The 22,347-nt window shown below is 36.9% G+C and overlaps 2 protein-coding genes across 2 annotated transcripts; one reads left to right on the forward strand and one right to left on the reverse strand.

Annotated features, from left to right (window-relative positions):
- Window positions 1-352: 352 nt before the first annotated feature.
- On the forward strand, window positions 353-12,250 carry LOC134797795 (probable actin-related protein 2/3 complex subunit 2). Its single transcript, XM_063770163.1, has 8 exons — window positions 353-598; window positions 1,109-1,202; window positions 1,579-1,678; window positions 4,237-4,423; window positions 5,247-5,382; window positions 6,580-6,664; window positions 9,035-9,236; window positions 10,434-12,250. Exons 1-8 carry the CDS (start codon window positions 525-527, stop codon window positions 10,459-10,461), a joined length of 906 nt encoding a protein of 301 aa, XP_063626233.1. The 5' UTR covers window positions 353-524; the 3' UTR covers window positions 10,462-12,250.
- On the reverse strand, window positions 12,242-22,324 carry LOC134797776 (transmembrane inner ear expressed protein). The gene is made up of 4 exons (XM_063770141.1): window positions 21,681-22,324; window positions 18,321-18,473; window positions 16,578-16,676; window positions 12,242-14,463 (listed from the first exon to the last, which is right to left on the reverse strand). Exons 1-4 carry the CDS (start codon window positions 21,802-21,804, stop codon window positions 14,297-14,299), a joined length of 543 nt encoding a protein of 180 aa, XP_063626211.1. The 5' UTR covers window positions 21,805-22,324; the 3' UTR covers window positions 12,242-14,296.
- Window positions 22,325-22,347: the final 23 nt, after the last annotated feature.

Consider the following 22,347-nt stretch of genomic DNA (forward strand, 5'->3'; position numbering starts at 1 on the left):
TTGCAAACAACTAACTTAACGTTATCGCTTTTAATATTTTAGGTTAATTATAAAGTATTAGTTTAAACGTTTACGTCAGTTAAATTATGCTATTTTTTACCATATCAAAACTACAAACAGGTGCGTTTTAAATTTTAATTTAAACTGTACATTTATTTAAAGAAATATTATTTTGATAGTGTGTTCCTTCCTTATACTTTTTTTTTACGTCCGATTAGGGATGTAATGTTTCGGTTGTTACCGTTAAATTCGATACGATTTATTTATATCCGATGGTCGACTCCACTTCAACGATTATCGATGGTTGATGATGTCAGTTCATAGACTAGTAGAGCAATAAACACGAGCGTCTATGGTTCCATGGCCGATATTTCATTTCATTCATTTATAGCTTCCTTTTCTGTCTTATAAATGATTATCTATATACGGGTGGTCGTCGATCTAGATTTCCGTATAAATTGTTAAATGAAGGTGCTATAAGCGTTTATTTTATGAAAAAACTGTAGGTTATAAATTGTTAAATAATGATCTTACTCGAGATCAATAATAGAATTATAGAAGAAACGCTAACAGTAAAATACAAAAATGCACTGGCGCGGTGAGTACGTTACGCTTAGAAAGTTGCTGTTTTTGCAATCGTAGTGTGTTTTTTGTGCAGTGCTATTGCGTGTGCGTACCATTCGTGTGTTAGGTATTGTGATTCGGGTCAACTTTCTAACCGGGAGGTGACCGCTGAGTATAACCCCTTTTCAAGCAAGGGAGCAAGTTGAACTTGTCAAGTGTCAAATTCTTGGGGTGGGCCCACGTTGGCCGCCTCTCCTTAATAGTGTTGGAGATGATAGCAGTAAGTTTTGGTGGATACAGTGAGAAGTTGTAGCCGGCACCGCCACCGCCTATCGTTACGTGGATGAGTCATTCTGTTGGTACCTACTCGCGCGGCGCGCGGATATCATCATCAAGTGTTTTGGATGCCACTGAACCCGTAGTAAACAATACATTGCGCGTGATGTGTGCAGCCTACACGACACACAACTATACATTGATATCTGTCCCACAGGATGTGCCTACCAAAATTGTGTTATTTTAACTGAATTTTATTTTTTTCCAGCTTAAAGCCAGAATCCATAGATGTGACGGTTGCAGATTTTGATGGAGTCCTCTTTCATATATCCAATGTTAATGGAGACAAAACCAAAGTTAGGGTAAGATAATTTTTTTTATAGTTATGACTAATAATATAGTTAATATGATAATTTCTTCTTTTTGTAGATAATAATGCAAAGCTAATTAAGTTATTACCATATAAGTTTTTAATTATTGAATATCCACAATTTATAATCCAATAGGATTACCTAATATACATCCCTATTTAATATTACTTATGAATTGGATTTTATCAAAGTTTTACTATTTAAGCATTGTAGTTTTAATAACTAAAATGTAACACAATATTAATTACTTTTGGTGTGCAATACATTTTAATAACAACTGAATGAGGAAGTTTGCCCATAGCCAAGTACCCAGTGCTACATAATTAGCAATATTAAATAGACTGACATGTGTACCTAATGTTTGCAGGTTAGTATATCACTGAAGTTCTACAAACAATTAGAGGAGCATGGCGCAGATGAACTTCTCAAAAGAGTTTATGGACCACTCCTCACTGAGCCGGAATCAGGTACGAGACTGAAATGAGTGAAATTACATTTCATACTGTAATATTACTTATTTGGTGAAAGTGTCTTCTACTGAAGTGCAATTAACTTGCAAAAACAGTCTTCCATCCATTTGACTAGCAAGAACAGATGAAATATGTAATGTGCAAATTTCAGCATTATAGTAAGGCATTTAGACATATTTTAGCTTGTGTAGTTTAAATTTGGTATGAAGTGATGGTTGAATGGATAATGCATGCCTTTTACACTTGCACAGAAACATTACAGTATTAATTACAGTTTCCTTCATGCTTCAAGGAAGACTTAGTTTCAACATTATAACCAATCATTACCATATAACTTATAAGTCCACATTTCATATTTTCCTTATACAGTTTGGTAGGCAAACGCAAATAATATTATTGATGTTAAAATAAAACAAATATGCCTGGAAACATTACATCCTGTTTATGATTCACAGTGAATAATGCTCATGTAAAATTGTTAAAAAGTAAATTTATATTTATCGAGTGAATGCTCTGATGATAAGATATAAGTTGTTATTGCTTATAGACATTAACATTGATAAGATTAATAATCAGCAAGTTTTGGCTTCACCTTATCATTTTTAAAACTTTTTGTTGTAAATTTACAATTTAATGCAGAATTGTGTATAATTCAAAAGTTTTATGTTTCTTATGACTGGTCCAGTAGGTCCAGTCTTATGTAGGTCCTACAACAATTTTACTTCCCAAGAAAATCAGTAACACCATATCAAATCAGCAATTTTCAAAGAAGATATACTACACCACCTGCCACTATAAATAATTAACTGCTCAGAGAATTCTTTGTTCACTTCATGTAACTCTTTAGATATATGCATTGTTTAAAATCTCAATCAGTATCAATATAAATTAAACTATTTCTCTTTATCCTCATTACTTTAGTTAGGCCCAACCCATTGGGCATTAGAATCTACTCCATCCAGTGCAATTATATACTTGGTTCAAGATATTCAACTCTAAAGCCGACCACTGACTAACAGGCCGCCGGACAATATTGGCCTGTCAGTTAGAACAAAAATTTGACAGTTCCGAACAACTGACTGGCCGATATTGTCCGGCGGACTGTTAGTCAGTGGTCGGCGTAAAGTGTCATTCTATGGAACTTGCTAACTATGTAAACAAAAGTCACTTGTAAATTCATCATTCAGAGACAATTTCAATATGGCGGTTTGTTTACATAGTTAGCAAGTTCCATAGAATGACACTTTATTTATTACAACTTTTTGTATGATATGCCTAATAAGGCTACAATAAGATACCTGCAATGCTATGTTTATAGCTCACTTTTTGCATTCACAAGTGAGGCAACTGTGAGGCAGCCTTTAAAATATTTATCAAGTATCTTAAAGACTCCCATAAGTGGATACTTGGATAGATGTGCCTTGCCTTTATTAGTCATATCACTCGACTTGAATTGATACTCCATTTGATGTTGATTGGCAATCATTCTGCATCTTAAATTGCATTTGTGTAATGTGATTACTGTGTTTCAATACTTTCAATTTCAAACCTTTAATTACAAAATGGTGATATGAATATGAATTTATAGCCAGGGACTAATGAGGATATACTTAACATAGTTACACAGGAGGAAAAAATATTTATCAGCCTATTCAAATTGAAGTGTGTTTTTCCGTTAGACCATTAATTTATTGTATAAAAATATCTTTCTTTGTTTTAAAAATATTTTTTTAATTATTTATTTTTGTTATAAAAATATTTTCTTTTAATATATAAGAGTATTTTTACCTAAGTTAGCTAGAGTTAATACAGAAATCACATATAAAACCCTAGGTAACTTATCAATTTGAAAGTAACTATGTTTTTGAAACCATAAATATTAGACCAAATCAGTCTGAATAACAGTGCATTATGAAGCAGAGACCTGGGGCCGATTGCATAACAAACTACAACTAATATTACAAGCGGAACTCCTTATTTAATAAGTGAAATTAGAAAAGGAGTTCCGCTTGTAATATTAGTTGTAGTTTGTTATGCAATCGGCCCCAGATCATAAAAAAGTAATAGTAAAATAATAATTTGGCATGTCTTTTACGATCTCCCACCACTCTCTCCTTGCCAATGGTAACGAGAGATAATAGGGAATATTAGGCAAAGCTCTGCGTAGGTGGCACCTTTTAGGCACATACAGTAAACAAACCACATTGACACATGGCCTACCGCGAATCAAGAAAATCGAAATTTCGTTATCTAATCTCTCTATCACTCTTGCATATTCGAGCGATAAAGAGACAGATAACTTAATTTCGATTTTTCGTTTACCGGTAGGCCCTTGTTAACAAACCGCCTTAATGCATCAATGTCATATTTCATTGTCTGTGAAAACTTGTCAAGAAACAGTTTAAGGCACAGTATGTATAAGTTAGTCTATGAATTTACTGAGTCGGTAGTGCTGCACTCTGGCGGCAGAACATTGCAGTAATATCCCCTATTGTATGTTAAAATTCTGTAAGTGTACCTTAAATAAAAACTATGTTATCCTTTTATTTGTCCAGGTTACAACGTGTCCGTCCTACTGGACCTGGAGGCGATCCCCGATGACTGGGAAGAGACTGTCCGGAAGGTCGGGCTGCTGAAGCGCAACTGCTTCGCGTCCGTGTTCGAACGCTACTTCCGCCTGCAAGAAGACGGGGATGTGGCCCAGAAGCGCGCGGTCATCAACTACCGCCAGGATGAGACGCTGTGAGTACGATCTTTAAGATTATATTTGATTGTCAAAGGCATCTAAAGGCGTCATACTCTGCCACCAGGCACCGGTGTAGTATAAAAAAAAAAACATGCCTTAAGGAATAACACAACTGTCCGTCAAGTAGTAATCGCGAGAGCGTCATTCATGTGCGTCAGGTTGGCGAGACCTCAGGGATTTGAACAAAATGTGACCCTAAAGCACGCGGTCAACGACTCCCGTCAGGATGTGACGCTGTGAGTACGAAGTAGGAAGTTTGAAGGTATAATGCGCTTAAAGACGTCATACACTACTTTACCAGGCTGTCTAGCGACTGACTTTAGTGCGAGTTTTTAGAGCATCTTAGGTCATTTTGAAGTAAACTAGTTTTTATAAGGTTTTACACTGGAGGACCTTATTATTCCTGACGTCAAAAAGGAGATGGCCATCCCATCCATCTAAAACAGTAGTTAAACCAAAACGAAAATGCTTTGAATTGTGCTTTGAATCTAATAATAAGCAAATAGTTATGTGTGGGTGTGGAACGGTGGATATTATGAACTTTAACTAAACATGAGTCATACATACAGTCATCAACTTCCGCAAAGTCAAACCGTGAAGAATTGTTATTGACATTTTAGTATTGGTCATAATGATTATTAATCTAATAAATAAATATGAACGTATACAGGTTTACTACTCATCATCATATACATTGTATACCAAATAGGTCGGCCTATTTCTAAGACTACCGGTAGTCTATCTCGCGCGCTGTAGTGATGTACTCATACTAAGCCTATTAAAGTTGTGCTTAAATTTAAATCACATTTTATCTCATAGATACGTGGAAGCGCAAGAGGACCGAGTGACGGTGGTGTTCTCGACGGTGTTCCGTCACGAGGACGACATGGTGATCGGCAAGGTGTTCATGCAGGAGCTGAAGGAGGGCCGGCGGGCCAGCCACACGGCGCCGCAGGTATGCAGGGTTTATCACACAGATACGTGGAAGCGCAAGAGGACCGAGTGACGGTGGTGTTCTCGACGGTGTTCCGTCACGAGGACGACATGGTGATCTGCAAGGTGTTCATGCAGGAGCTGAAGGAGGGCCGGCGGGCCAGCCACACGGCGCCGCAGGTATGCAGGGTTTATCACACAGATACGTGGGTGGAAGCGCAAGAGGACCGAGTGACGGTGGTGTTCTCGACGGTGTTCCGTCACGAGGACGACATGGTGATCGGCAAGGTGTTCATGCAGGAGCTGAAGGAGGGCCGGCGGGCCAGCCACAAGGCGCCGCAGGTATGCAGGGTTTATCACACAGATACGTGGAAGCGCAAGAGGACCGAGTGACGGTGGTGTTCTCGACGGTGTTCCGTCACGAGGACGACATGGTGATCGGCAAGGTGTTCATGCAGGAGCTGAAGGAGGGCCGGCGGGCCAGCCACACGGCGCCGCAGGTATGCAGGGTTTACATTCACAGACAGGACATACGAGGGATGGGCGGTCAAACCCGATAACTCGTGCAAACGGGTTTTTGAAATTAGAACTATATGGTCACGTGCATAGAGTTCTTATTTAAGTGACAAAGTAGATACTTACGACTCGGGTTTGACCGCCCATACCTCCTATGCTCGTGCTCTTCTCTTGTTTTAATATAATTTAATTTGGTTTTTTATAATAAATAATAGATGCGATTTAAAACTGCAAATATGCTGAAATCTGACGGTTAAAATGTTTAAGAAAACTCATTAAGGCCTAATCGTCGAATTTTAAAAGAATAATTAACGAACTATGAAACACCGTATCATACAGTTGTCACTTTTAAGCTTTGTCTGATTTAGAAACGAGCACATCTTATTTAATATAGTTCCTAATTAAATTCTCTTACTTTTCTTCTTGCACCAATTTTATTACATCTCTGTTTAGCCCTATGGTTGACTGGTAGAGAATGGCTTTAGGCGTTAAGGCCATTTGTACATTTTATTTGTATTTTGTGCAATAAAGTTTAAATAAATAAATATTTTATATCATTTGCCGTAGAAGAAGCTTTATTTTTAACGCGCTTTACTTTAATCTCTATTTGTAATATACATTTTAGTGATATTGTGATTGTGTGTACGTGGTTGGATATATGAAACTTGATTTATGTGCTTCATAGCATTTTTTTCTTCTTCAGGTTTTATTTTCACATAAGGAACCACCGCTAGAACTCATGGACACTGAAGCGAAAGTAGGAGAAAATATCAGTTATGTTACATTCGGTAAGTCACCATGTTGTTTCCTTAATCTTTCAGGGACTTAGTTGTAAAGTGTCATTCTATGGAACTTGCTAACTATGTAAACGAACCGCCATATTGAAATTGTCTCTGAATGATGAATTTACTAGTGACTTTTGTTGACATAGTTAGCAAGTTCCATAGAATGACACTTTAATCTTAACACCAACTACCAAACAGTCTCACATGCAAACATTTGATGGTCTAATAGCAGTTCAACTCTGAAAGTAAAAAAAAAAGGTAAAAATATCCAAATAACTGTAGGTGTCTATATTTAAAGAGTTCCCTTGATTTCTCTAGGAGGGGATCAACTTTGACGCCCCCTTAGAACCGAAAAAAGAATTTACTGGATAGGTCCAGCCGTCTAAAAATCGGTAGGTTGTGCTCCCGGTACTAGTTCTTTAAACAAAATCGGTCCTGGAACCGGGAATTCCCGGTTCTCGCCATACAAAATAGTCCCGGGCGTATTCCCCCGTTTTTTTTTAAGATTAGATTTTTTCTAACCTCAAAAGTAGTGGTAATTAACTTTTTCTTCCGAAATACTAGGGTTCCTATGATATCTAATATCGCGGTACAATAATATGTAACCGACACTACACCGTGTTTTTATTGAATTCCGTTAATTTCGGGGTATGGTTAAGTACGTTTAAGAGAAATAAATGGCATAGTTAATTTTCAAAAAAAATAATATTTTTTTGCTTTTTTTTTTAAAATATTTAAGTTTAAAAAGTAATTAAATGTAGCATGTAGCGTTGTTGTAACACGGACATTACATTTAACTCAACCAAACAATTGAAATCTGTGACATATCAATGTCATTTCGAACATCGATCGACCGAGATTGTACTTAAGTTTAGTAGCAAATCTATGAACTCATTCTAAACACTAATCAATATGTAAACCGGCCCTAAGGCAAGTGTACACGCTTGTAGAGGCCTTATAGGAAAAAAATAAATTATTGATTATCTCCGAAATGGAGTTAATTAGAATATCGGTGTCTTTGAGAAAGTTACTTGATTTAAGCTCAGAAATGCACCCTTGAAATTAACGGAAATCAAAAAAACACGGTGTATAATTCAGTGCATATTTTACTCAGATTAAATTTTGGAGGAAAATAGTTTCCACTACTTGGAGGTTATACAATTACTAAACGAATTTTTTATGAAGCAGAAGCTTCTGCGAGCTTTACTACATGTTTTTTACTTAAAGGAAAAAATGGAAAAAATTTCACCTCCGTCAGGACTAGAACCTGCGACCACATCTGGTAGGCCTCCGAGGCCATTGTCAGAAGCGATTGGACCGGAGTTCCAATGGTCGCAGGTTCGAGTCCTGCCGTAGGAGTAATGATTTCCATCTTTTCTTTAGTATAAAAATAAAATTTCTAATCTCAAAAAATGGACTATAGAAATGAAGAAACAAATCTCTTCATTCATGAATCTAGTATTTAACTGGATCTGGCATGAGGGGTGGGGGAAAATGACCGAACGGGATAGTCTTATGTATCTTTCAGTAGGAGTAGCAGCGAAAGCGCTATTATTGTTTGTCCTTGTCACAGTCTCACATTTTTTTTATTCCCCACCGTAAATTTAGTATATACACGGTGTAACATGAGGAAACCTCATATTTACAGACAAAAATGTCCTATAAACTTTTTTGAAATTCGCCTACTTTTAGAGATAATATTAATTTAAAAAAAAAAACAAGTTTTTATTGTTACATAGTGTAAAAGGCCTTTTTGATGGTGATGTTGCTGCTATGGGACATAGTCAAAATATCCTTATTGATAGATGTCAAAAAGTGACAAGTAACACTTTGCAAAAAGTAGGTTTTACGAAAAAGAAAATGTAAAAATCAATTTTTAGTGACAAGTTTACCAATAACATTTATTTATTATGTACAAATACATTCAAAAAATTGAAAAAGAAAACAAAAATAAATTTTTATTGGCGAAATTGACTTAAACTCATATTACATTTTTTACGTCTTTTGACCTCAGAAATGCGTGGTTAAAATTATTCGGTTTCCTCATGTTACACCGTGTATTATGTTGGGCAACAAATAAATTCGACCAATCATAGTGTCGCATTGCGTATGTTTTGTCCCTCACTGAGGCACGCGTATACCACTTCTATAGGATCCTACCTTCTATGGAAATGAAGAAAAAAATCTCTTAATTTGATTATATTGAATACTTTGATAACATTTGTAAGGCCCACTTGCACTATCCCACTAATTCGGGGTCAACCGGTTGAACCGTTAACCTGGTGTCAAACTTTACTGGTAACCGTAGATTTAACCTATTAACCCGGGTTAGTGGGATGGTGCAAGTGGCCTTCAGTGCTCATGTTTTTCCAGTGCTGTTCCCGCGGCACACTTGCTCGGAGGCGCGCGACAACACGATCGACCTGCTGCACATGTTCCGCGACTACCTGCACTACCACATCAAGTGCAGCAAGGTGTACGTGCACTCGCGCATGCGCGCCAAGGCCGGCGACCTGCTCAAGGTGCTCAACCGCGCGCGCCCGCAGCAGCAGCGCCAGGAGAGGAAGACCATCACGTTAGTTATTGTATACATTATTTAAAATGTTTATTTAGATATATATTTCGGGGATCTTGGAAACGGCTCTAACGATTTCGATGAAATTTCCTATATGGGGTTTTCGGAGGCGATAAATCGATCTAGCTAGGTCTTATTTCTGGGAAAACGCGCATTTTTTTGTTTTTATATGCGCAAAGTTCGGTCTCCCAGATATGAATATGAATTTGAAAATAGTTTGAGTTGTTTCGTTCCATTTCGGAGATCCTCAACCGGAGCAAGAGCAGCGAGTGCCCGACGTGTGTATACTTTAATATGTTGTAGTGTCACGGAACTTTTGTAATTAAAATCACGTGAGCCATATACATAGAACGGATGATCTCAACTCCTGCTCGTCGAATTAGCACTTTCCTCTTTGGCGGAATTCTTTCAAGAATCGGTGCTAGCACTGGTTTTCAAACAAGCGTTAACTGACCTTCAGATCTGAGATTGGTCCGATTCTCTTACGAAATTCTTTTCGCATCACCTAATCAGAAAATGGATTTTTCTTCCCTGCTAGGAGGGATCAAAGTGGCACTTTTCTGTTCAACGACATTTCATTGCCAGTATAAAATATTAATATAATTAACTATGAACATCGTATGTGCAGCCTGGCAAAGAAGAATAGAAATTAAAAAGTGGCAACACTGTAGTGTCAACACTAAGATTTTTTGATTTTCCTCATAGTTGATGTGAAAAGCAGTATGTGTCACACGGTATCAAAATTATTTCGTCTTGGGCGTTAACACTTGAATCCCTCATTACGCTCAGGATTCAATATACGCCCTTGACGGAAATATATCATTTTGATCCCTTGTAACACAAACTACTATTTCAATAGCCGGGTCCACACAGAGCGAGCATACGCGCCGACCGAGGCGCGTCTACACTGGCCGTTTTGTGCGCGAAGAAATTGCCTCGCGCGGATGCTCGCTCTGTGTGGACCCGGCTATTGAAGAGTGATGGGTAAACTTATCAGGAGAAAACGTTGTGGTTTGTTTCAAATTAATACTTAGCCAGCATGTCCGTACGTCTCTGCCTCGACAATAATTTCCTGCTGCTGCAATGTTATATCCATTAAACAAGGGATCATTCTTTTCATTTCAGTTGTGTTTTACGTTTGATCATAATCAAATAATGATGTCCCACAAATTGAATAATCGGAACGTATTTTTTCAGGGGGAGAACATTCGTGAGGCGGGACTGAGTGCCGGCCCCGGAGCCCCCACTAGCCTTATTTATTACGAGAGCGGCTCCGCCACGCCCGCGCCGCGCCAAGCCCGCCAATGTGCGTATTTCCTTCACTCTGTATGTTCCCGATACCTGTGTATTGTAGTGTTCGCGTGCCACGACATTTTGCAACATTTACTAACTATATTTTCAATTTGAATAAACAGTACAGGAATGCCAAATATTTAAAAAATGCTCAATATTGTACCGGTCGCCGAACTTTACAAAACGAAACGACGAAATGTGCACATTGTTTTCACAAATATTTATTGTCAACTCTTCATGCCTAGCGTAATGTCAATAAATAATGTTGCTGTAGTACTTGTTGATAACAAAATTATGCTTTATTATATGAGAGTTCTATTTATGGGGCCCCGGGCGGGCCCGCGATCCTTCTCGTAGCTTACGTAATTTTGTTGATATAAGTAACCCGATTACCAATCCTCGACTAGAGTATAATGTATTATAAACCTAGCCTATTATTGTTTCGGATGACAGACTTGTAAAGATGTATATCTCCGGACAGGCAACATGCACAAACTCGTACGAATTACTCACTATTAATTTTGTAACTACACCGTCTAGTTTGATAACGCTGTTTATGCAATATACGAACAATAATTATTTAAATAAAGTTACTCTCTTACGTTGTTAGGTAGGCCCGATTCAATTATAATCTAAGTGAAAGTGTATAGTATCTCTCGATAGAATCTTCCATAGACCGAGCCTGGGTGGGTGTAAAGGCCTTATTGATGTCGGCTCGATAGATCGCTAGGTTAGATGCGATACTCTGTATCCCGTTTATATGCAATTCCGACTCACAAAACTTCAATTCCATATTGCATTAAAGAACAAGATACATTTACTATCTACAATGATTTATATATAAAGATAATGTATTAAAATTTATAAGAATTCTTCGAATTTAGTGTCATAGTTCATGAGAAATAGAAAATGGCACGTAACGTGGTAGACCACTTCCGCACCAAGTATTTGCTCAAATCGAACACCAAGGAGCTCTATAGGAATAGTGAACATTTCACACTACAATATTTAGCCCTTATTTCTGACGCGAATTCATTTTGATAGGCAATGTTTGGGATCTAGTGAAGTGGCACTCTTTTTGCAAATCTGAATTGTCTCCTTATCTTCTTTACACTCATAAGAGTCATATTGCAATAATTTATATGTATAATAGCGAAGATATTCAGATTTGCATTCAATTTTATTTTAAAAGAAGTGCAAAGAGTAGGCGAGATTAACTACGTAATTTTAGGTGAGATTGTGGCAAAATATCGATCGAGTCATGGACTGAAAGTTATTTAGACTACGAGTATCATTAATGGGTCGTTTGGATGAAATAATGTAAATCGCTAAGTCATAATTAAATTGCATGAGTTGATAATGTGACAAATATGAACAGTTGACAGATTGATTATAAAAGATACGGCAAGTAGTCGAGTATGAATGGAATGTAATACATAAAGCGTGTAGACACAATTTAACTAAAAAAATTAGCTAACTTGAATTTTATGTAATTTTTTTTGCAAGATGTATTATTTATGTATTATAAAATGTAAGTTAAATGTTGCTTTAAAGTTATAGCTTACAATTTGATGATTGTTTTTTCTGTCAGTTGAAGCGCCAGATTATGTATACTGTGCAGATTATGGAAGTTATTTGTGAATATGTAATTATTCTTGTGATTTAAAATCCGTTTATACTGTATTTTTATTTTCTAGATTAAAGAAAACATCTTACTGCAATTATTTATTGTTCTCATTTCTACCGTTTTCAGGTGCACTACCTATCTATCATATGGTTGCGATATAGGTAAAAGATTAACATACAGTACATTTATATTCCAAATGACTTAACTTATTTTATTTATTATAATATAATTATAAACAGGTTCAAAATAATATTTACTACACATGTCTTCATAAAATATATCATAAATTCATTACCTTTGTTTAAACACAAACTTAGGTTCTACATGTCTTTTCTGTACTCGATAAGTTAAGTATATTTGTGAAACAAATGCCTATAAAATTGAAACTCCGACCTGGGTGCGGATTTGCTATACAAGCCACTTCCAGAAATTAGGCTCATCCTTAACTTTCGGGAATAAAACAGATATTTTTTTTGTATTATACAAGTGAATGACCCGTTACGTTTAGAATAGAGAATATTTATTCACATTACTAATTTCATACATCCTTGATCAGTACTAGAGGTAAATGGTAAAACAATCGAAATATAAAACTAGGTATGTTTGTTTTTTCTTCAAGAGTAGCAACACTACATTCTATAACTAGGATTGTATATTTAATACAGTATGCTTTCTGTGTTTGTAAACAAACTTGTCAGTATGCTACAATAAATGTTTACTAATACGTCAATAGAACATAATATATACATCCTCCATGTCGTTTCCGACAATGATTTTATCACACTTGCATGAGATAATGTTTATATCTAAACCAAATAATGTTTTTCAAAAACTATGTTCATAATATGTAATGTAACTAGGTAGTTCGAAATATAAGATAAGGTGTGTCCACATCTGGTAAACATGAGGGGGGATGACCAAGATGACCATCGGTGATAGAAAACGCCAATAGAAACTTAAATAATTAACCTTTTCGACGCCGTGACAAACACAAACGCTGTCACTCGGACGCCACGTCACCGAAGTGTCAAAACTGAAATTGATCTTTATGTATACAGGGTGTCCCAGAAATCGACGTCAAGCCGTAAACGGATAATAGACCAAGTCATAACAGTTATCATAAGAATACAAAAAAAAATCCAACTTTTGTTCTTTAAAAACTATGGTCACATTAAAAATTGACTAAAAAATCCACACCCTGTAATTATTCAAGATTACATAATAATAATAAAATTAGAATAAATTATGGAATTTGTAATAACAAGAGCTAAAGAACCATTACAGGGTGTGCATTTTTTAGTGAATTTTTAAAGTGACCATAATTTTTAAAGAACATGAGTTGGATTTTTTTTTGTATTTTTATGATAACTGTTATGACTTGCGGGCTCAGCACGGTTCCATTTTTATCGACTATCACTATGCGCGTCCCTTTCGCACTTACATACTTGTTAGAACGTGACAGGCATGGTGACAAGGGATAAAAACGCGACCGTGCTAAGCCGCTTGGTCTATCATCCGTTTACGGCTTGACGTCGATTTCTGGGACACCCTGTATGCACGTAGGTCTATGTTGATCTGTGGTCTGTGACCGATTAATCCGTCTTTGGCGTTGAACCTGCGGTGCGGATATATCGGTCATTGGCATCCAAAAGGTTAATGGAAATGGTCACGTGATTTTGCGTGGCATCTGTTATCCCGATACATTTTTTGTTTTCATTCGTCGAAGTACGATTTTCATCCTGGCTGGGCCGTACTGCCTCTAGTACGGCCCTATACAGCTTCATCAATCTATTGTAAGACGCGTATAGTGCGACATGAAATAGTAGAAATTAAATAATATGGAACTAAAAAATTCCATACTAAATTGTTGCCATGTTTAAGCATTTTACGTCAAGAATGTAACAGTTACGTAGGAAGTGGCGCCCTCAATATTTTTCTACAATTTCTTGTCGGACTATACAGTGCGCAAGCGACGCCATATGTGGACGAACCAGGTACCTACAGTCACATTAAATAATAACTTTCACAACGAAGGCCGCAAAAATATGTGACACGCTCTTATTGCCCTACAAATAAGATCGTGTCAGATAATTTTGCAGCCTTCGTTGTGTAACACGTTATTCTACCGACATAAGTCAATTTAAAAGTCCATCTTGTTTGGCGCGGGCGGGTCCGCCGGCGTCTTGCCGCCCCCGCCCAGCTTGGCGAGGTGGCTAACCTTGGTGGCGAACTTCACGAAGCTGAGTCCCGCCACCTGCGGCTCGGGCTTCTGCGGCTGCCCCTCGGGGAACGCCGCATCCAGCGAACCTGTTTGTAGAGTGGTAATAAAACGATGGTTGCACTAGTGCTGTAAAAATTGCCTGGCTTGAAAACACACAGTTGAGCAAGTTTGGGTTACGAAATACACATAATGTATATTTAGGTAGGTACAGTCAAGGTATTCAATATCGCCACGGACAAAGGGCCAAAAATATGTACACAGAACACTACCTTATTGTACGGGCAATAAGGTCGTTTTTTGGCAGTTTGTCAGTGTCAATATCTAATACTTGACTACATTTCTTATCACAATATTTTGTGTTTTTACGGGTATATCTCAGATACTAAATTGACAGTTAATAGTCAAATTACTAAGTATACCTATTGCAGTGGGCGGCGTAAACTATCCCTTATCCTAGCTAAAGTTAGACCAAGAAAAGTATGCAGAGATCATCATTATGCGACTCATAATTTCATAGAAGTTTGATGTTTAAAATAACACCTGCACTGCGTGTGCTGTCTAAATCTCTGCAGACTTTTCTTGGTTTAGCTCAAGCAAAGACATATGTAACTTCGTATAAGACGAATAAAGTCTAAGGAAAAAACGTGCCTCGGAACTCAAGAAAAAGTCATTCTCGAATAGATGCCGCACACACCTTTAGCCTATCCTCGGCTAGATGGCGTGACGACACCGTTTCATATTTAACAATTTTAACACATAGATTTCAGTGAATGAACATGGATCAAAATGAAATAAAAATAATAAAATCATTTATCCATATATATACATTTTTTTGATAATTGACCGAAGCGAAGCGAAGGTCTACGTTTTGACTCGGGCATTTTGCTTTCGTATGTCCGGATGTTCTCCTCTACAGGTCGCAATTCTTAACCGATTCTCGTGAAATTTTGTGACCGAATTTTATGACTAAATAAAATTTTTTTGTCAATCCGGTTTTTGGAAATTTTTAAAAATGGCGAAGTCGTGATACCTGGCGCCTAAACAAATAGTCGTATCGATATCATAAGACTTTTTTCTTTTTGAAACATGTTTACAGAGTTAATAGCAAAAAATGCAGAAAAAAATTATCGCTGGTTTAGGCGGTATTTAGATATTTAATTTTAACTAATTTTAATTTGAGAAGGAGTAGCTAAATTTCGTCAACCCATCTAAGAACTATTTGGCTCAGTTTGTAAACGTTCGCTTTTTCTGTTTGCACAGAGGGTCTGGGTTCGATCCCCAGTAATTGTATGCTGGGATATTATAACTTTTTGTATTTTTTTACACATAAATTTCGTATTGTTTTTCTTTAATTTACTATACACCGTGTTTTTATTGAATTCCGTTAACTTCGGGGTATAGTTAAGTACGTTTATAAGAACTAAATGGCATAGTTAATTTTCAAAAAAAAAATTTTTTTTTGTTTTCTTTTTTGTTTTTTTTTTTGTTTAAAAAGTAATTAAATGTAGCATATAGCGTTGTTGTAACACGGGCATTACATTTAACTCAACCAAACAATTGAAATCTGTGACATATCAATGTCATTTCGTACATCAATCGACCGATATTGTATTTAAGTTTAGTAGCAAATGTATGAACTCATTCTAAACACTAATCAATATGTAAGCCGGCCCTAAGGCAAGTGTACACGCTTGTAGAGGCCTTATAGTAAAAAAATAAATTATGGATTATCTCCGAAATGGACTTAATTAGAACATCGGTGTCTTTGAGAAAGTTACTTGATTTAAGCTCAGGAATGCACCCTTGAAATTAACGGAAATAAAAAAAAAACACGGTGTATTTAAAGCTCTTAGCACCATGTTATTTCAAGCTCTGCTCGCGAGGTCTACAGCTCACAGAGCCACTAGTTTTATACGTTTTCATTTTGAGTTTTAGTCGTGTGTCGATAGATGGCAGTAAATTTACAGTGACTACAAAATTTACAATGACAGGACCCCTCTATACTATCTATTATTTTTGGCTCAAGCCTATAATACGTACAACACAGCCGGTCAACTCTACTGCCGTGAATGTGACAGTTTTTAAGAACAAGTTTGGCCTGGCCAGCCACATAAGAGCTCATAAGAGGACAAACCCTTGATTGCTGAGGTCGCCGTCATCGAAATCGATGTGGAGGACTATATATATATATGAGACTTACTTTGCTGCGGCGAAACGACCGAGCTCTGCTGTGACCCGTTGTTATCCAATTTATCCATAGGTTTAGATTTCTCCGTCTTCTCGTGAAGCAACTCCAACGCTGACAATCAGACAATGCAAGGTAACTTCATTTATTCCAACTTATCTAGATTCTAGAGCAAATAAAGATAGCGGTGATGAGATAACAAACGTCTGCTTTCTCAGTCAGAATAATTGCAATATTTGTTTAGATACCTGTAGGTATACGTACTGAATGTCTGTACAATTTGATTGCTGGCTTTTGCCTGCATATGTAGGTACCTACGTGCTGCGCAAAGATTGCGGCATTCACAACTTACTGCCGGCAATTTTCTTTGAATTGTGGTTAATTTTGATACTAGGGTAATTCGCCAGTAACTGGCCAGGTTTGAATAACTGGCCAGCTTATACTAAAATGAATTATATTTATAGGTGAATAGAATTCATTTTTAGTTTAAGGCGGCCAGTTACTAAAAGTGGCCATCACTGATGGCCCATCAGTTACTGGCGAATTAGGTACCCTATGTCACGAGTGATAGAGAAATAATAAACTTTCTCTGTTTCTCTTTTGCAAAGTGTCCGAAGACCGTATATGGGGCATTGTCTATGAAAAGGGACCTTATTGTTGATGGCGCTTACGCCGCACAGCGTCGCGCGGCATTGTATTTATATTGGAGCTTTGTTAACAATGGCGTAAGCGCCATCGACACTAAGGTTCGTTTTCATAGATAACGTCACATATTTGTATATAACAATTCCTATACGTCGCCTTTCAGCGCCATCTTCTTCAGCTGTTAAACCCGGGAGCACGAACATATACAACCAAAAATCTACGGTAGAATGACTTAGATTTTAGAATCCTGTGATTTTGAAATTATAACTTTTCCTTTAGGGAAAACAGAAGTGTTGGTACCTTGGTATATGTTTAAAGGAGCCCACTGATTACCAGTTCGCCGGACGATATCAGCCTGTCAGTTAAACGCAAAATTTGACAGCTCCGAACAACTGTCAGGCTGATATCGTCCGGCGAACTGGTAATCTGTGGGCCCCTTAAAGTTCACTGTGACACAGTAACAAGTTAGGCCTGGCTCTTATCTCGGCTGCTGCTAATTAAGTGTAGGTAAACTATAATAAAAGTAGCATACAATTGTCTCGGAGAAGACTGGCTAAAGTTGACACCAACATCTTCTAAACTCTAAATCATAATTAGATTCCAAAAAATGTTGCCACTGCAATAATTTGTTTGTAAAATAGTAAATTCCTTTTTATAAATAAATACGCTAAGATGATTTATTTATTGGTAATTTTACGCCTACGATTTAAAAAAGTACTTTTATTTACTTATTTTTACATAAATACAAGACGCGCTAGTAAAAAGTGCCAACATTGTCTTACTTTTTTTGGAATTTAATTATGATTTAGAGTATAGGCGCGCGAGTTTTTCGACCTACCCGCACTTGGTCTTGGTCTTGTTTATTAACATATTTTCCATACAAGAGGCGGGGAATAATGGCACAGAAGAAATAATAGTACTACCGTACAGAAAGGACACTTCCTACAAACCCGAAGTTTGACAGCGATTCAGGGTCGAATCATGCTATCTCTTTCTAATATATAGCACTGTCCCTTTCGGCTATTTAGGGTTGCCAAATTCAAGTGATTATCTTATTATGTGGTCTCCCCACTGCTAATGGGAATGATTTATATGAAGCGCCAATAAAAATACCGTCAGTGAGCGACATGGCGTCCATGTTGTTGTCCTGTATGGTCTCGAGCTGATGCCGGAACTTGGCGGTTATCTTCCGCCGCTGGTAGTCCGCCTCTATCTGCTGCTTCGTGCGGGGAATCCGGAACCGGAAACAGCAGCACACCATCACGACTGACGAAGGAGTGACATATTGATATCAACTATTGTTGACAGCCAAACGTGGACGAATAAAACAAGAAGGCGTATATTGTACATACATACATGTATACATATAATCACGCCCATTTCCCGGGGGGGGGGGGGGGGGGGGTAGGCAGAGTCCATGGATTTCCACTTGCTACGATTCTGACATATACCTCTTTCATAATATTCACTTTTATTATATATTCGGATATTGTCTCTGGGTGCATTACATTTGTTATAATTACTTTTCATATATTATAGTTTGATATATCGTTATTTTCAATAACGTAATAAATGTCATACTACCGTAATACCTAATTAACGGTATACATAATGTTATTATTGGTATAGTGGTCATAAGGTATATTTACACTTCGTCTAATATACATTGCCATAATTATTACATACTCTAAAGCATATTATTTGTTATAACAAGTGACATCACATAATTATTTATGTAGCATAATAGTTGCATGACATAAATGGGTTAGGTTAGGTTGAAACTGCGACTCCGCACAAACGAATAACTACCTAACAAAAGGAGGGTTAGGTTAGGTTAGAACTTTGACCCGCCGTAGAATAAAATATTCTATCAAAAAAGTGGTTTAGGTTAGGTTTGAACTGCGGCCCCCGCAGAACGAAACCCGTGAAAAAGTAGGTTAGGTTAGAACTGCGACCTCCCTAGAATAAAATAGCTAGCAAAAGCAGTAGGCCTAAAAGTATGTAAAACTTTACGTTATCACTAAATGAAATATGACAAAAAATTGTATACGATATATGTATTTATACTTGATAAAATTGTATGAAGTATTACGTTATACAAAAATATAATATAACAAATGTCATTATAAAACATGTCTATATACTATTTGAAAATTATATTACATTAGGCATTATATCAATGACAGTTTAGATAAAATCACTATATAATAAAGGAAACGTATTATAAAAATTACATTATAACATACAATAATATATCAAATGGCGTTATAAGAAATGTATGATAGATTTTTTATAATTATATTAAACATTACACACCCATTGTCTCTATATAAAAACGCCGTAAAACCACTCAACTTTAGTTCAAAACCTCCCAACTATGTCCAAAATTGACTGGCATATCTTCGTTTAGGTGGAGTTCTATACATGCCTATTTATTTGTATAAATACATAAACTATATATATAGTCTATACTTCTATAGGGCAAATCCAATATGCAGCGCCATCTATTGAACGGAAGTTGAGTTCATTGACAGGGGTTCTGTTATTTTTATGGAAATTGCGTTAGTGACGCCATCTGGCAATAACCTGAATATTGGAGGAACAAGACTTTGGACTAGACATTGTCAGTCTTCTTATTTTATTCGTCCATGACTATAATAATCATACTTGGTACGAGGGTAGTCCCAGAAGTGACCGACCTGACAAAGAAAACAAAAGAAAATCTAAACTTTTTTTTATTATTTTTCTACATAATCTCCTTTTAGTTCCATGCACTTAGCCCAGCGATGTTCGAGAGCTTCAACACCTTGTTTGTAGTGAGATTTGTCGAGGTCTTCAAAATACCCATCAACCGCAGCCTCCACTTCATCATTGCTGGCAAATCTTTTACCACCAAGCCATTTTTTTAAATTAGGAAACAAAAAATAATCGGAAGGGGCCAAATCAGGCGAATAGGGTGCATGAGGAAGTAATTCGAACTTTAACTCGCGGATTTTGGTCATGGCCTTGGCACACGTGTGTACTGGTGCATTGTCTTGGTGAAACAAAATTTTTTTTTTCGCCAGATGTGGTCGTTTTTGACAGATTTTTTCACTCAATTGATGCAAAAGGTTGGCATAATACTCGCCATTGATAGTCTTTCCTTTCTGAAGATAATCTATGAAGATTATCCCACGGCAATCCCAAAAAACGGAGGCCATGACCTTTCCTGCTGATGGAACTGTTTTAGCCTTCTTTGGCCGGGCCGGTTCTCCTCTTCGAGTCCATTGCTTCGACTGTTCTTTCGTCTCTGGTGTGAAATAATGCACCCACGTTTCATCCATAGTAATATAACGCCGCAAAAACTCCGCTTTATTGTTGTGAAATTTTGCCAAACACTCGGTCGAAATATCTTCGCGATGTATTTTTTGTTCGTCTGTGAGCAATCGCGGCACCCACCTTGCGCACATCTTTTTCATATCCAAATTTTCAGTTAATATGCGATGTACAGCACTTTTTGAAATACCTGCCATGTCTGCTAGCTCGCGTACTTTCAATCGACGGTCATCTAATACCATTTTCTGGATTTTTTTTACAGTTTCTGGCGTAGTCACTTCATTTGGTCGACCACATCGATGTTCATCTTCACAACTAGAGCGACCTCGTTTAAACTCTGCCACCCAATATTTTACTGTTGTAAACGATGGAGCAGACTCCCCCAAAGTAGAATCTAGCTCCGTTTTAATACTAGTTGGACTAAAACCTTTCAAATGAAAGTATTGTATCACATAACGATGGCCAATTTTCTCCATGTCGGAAAATTTGTTCACAGCGTTCACTATTGATGGCTACTAAACAAAAGACAAACGACGCTATGTGTTCGAATTTCAAATTTAAACTTTATAAAGAGGTATTCTGTTTTAAAAAAGTATTTACTCAAAATAAAAACCTCTTTAAGTGTGTCAGGTCGGTCACTTCTGGGACCACCCTCGTATATAGATGCCTATTAGCTGCTGAAGATACTTTAGTAAATATTTAGTATTGGCCGAAGAGGCACTACTTAAAAAAATGTTGAGAACGTAGTTGCAGGTGAGGTGATAAATTTATGCTTACATAATGAAAGCTCGTATCTCACTATGCATTCACTATTGAGATACGAGTTTTAAAAAGAGACAGTTTGCTTAGAGTTTTTAGTTATGGGTAACAATCTAAATATAGGGGAAATGAATGTCTGGTTACTGATGGTTACCATGATTTTTAGGTACTTGAAAATAAATTAGTAGGTATAACACTAAACCCGGGTTACCCGCTTAAACCTGGAGTTACCATTGTTACCAGTACAATTTGACGCTGGGTTAACGGCTTAACCCCGGGTTAGTGGGATGGTGCAAGTAGCGCTTAAGTAATTTAACTATCTACGACAGATATTTAGCTCTTTCAAATAATCCGCTCTTGAATGTGTCAAAAATGTAATTAATTAAACCATATACGTACTCATAACTGTCACCACGCCTAAACAAATAAACATAATGTGCCAGAGCTTCAGTTCGCCCATAACTTTCTGCTCCAGCCATTGCGGTTCCTCCATACCCGCGAAGATCTTCTCTCCAATCTCCATTGTGTTTATAATATGTCTTTATCAACAAATATATACAATATAAACGTTTGTGAATACGACGCGTCCGCTAAACGGTTCACTCGGAATAAAAACTAATTGACTCTATTCCTAGGAGTGGTTTGCCACACCTTGTATTACGCTATCAACCCCCGGCACTCCCGTAAATTAGTTTTGACTCAACACATAGATTCCGTGTGACGTTTGTTCAAATAACAGTTCATTAATGTTACTCGCTGCCCCTTGTGCATTTGTTTTTATTAAATATTAAACGCGTTATTATTTGAGTTAGGGCGTGATTCCCGTTGAACTATTTCAAATTTCCCGCTAACTATAAGGGTGAATTAGAAATTAGTGTTGCTAGAGCTAAAGTGTATAGCATCGATACAAAATGAAAGAAAAGATTATCTGCGAAATTGTGATTTAAATAATTACTCGTTTCTTCGAATATACATTAAATTATAAAAGATTAAAGTTTTAAATAAATGTATTATCATTATTATCATAAAAAATTAAGCCTATTTTGATATAAACGTATGAACATTT

Source organism: Cydia splendana, chromosome 15, assembly GCF_910591565.1.
Source record: "Cydia splendana chromosome 15, ilCydSple1.2, whole genome shotgun sequence".
Taxonomy (NCBI): domain Eukaryota; kingdom Metazoa; phylum Arthropoda; class Insecta; order Lepidoptera; family Tortricidae; genus Cydia; species Cydia splendana.

Bases quoted from the DNA above. Each gene is read 5' to 3' on its own strand.
- LOC134797795 (XM_063770163.1), top strand. From the start codon at position 525: ATGATCTTACTCGAGATCAATAATAGAATTATAGAAGAAACGCTAACA. The intron at 6,665-9,034 runs GTAAGTCACCAT...ATGTTTTTCCAG, and splicing joins TATCAGTTATGTTACATTCG to TGCTGTTCCCGCGGCACACT. The intron at 9,237-10,433 runs GTTAGTTATTGT...GTATTTTTTCAG, and splicing joins CAGGAGAGGAAGACCATCAC to GGGGAGAACATTCGTGAGGC.
- LOC134797776 (XM_063770141.1), bottom strand. From the start codon at position 21,804: ATGGAGATTGGAGAGAAGATCTTCGCGGGTATGGAGGAACCGCAATGG. The intron at 18,474-21,680 runs GTACGTATATGG...CTCCTTCGTCAG, and splicing joins AGGCGTGGTGACAGTTATGA to TCGTGATGGTGTGCTGCTGT. The intron at 16,677-18,320 runs GTATTTTTATTG...TCTGATTGTCAG, and splicing joins CGCCATGTCGCTCACTGACG to CGTTGGAGTTGCTTCACGAG.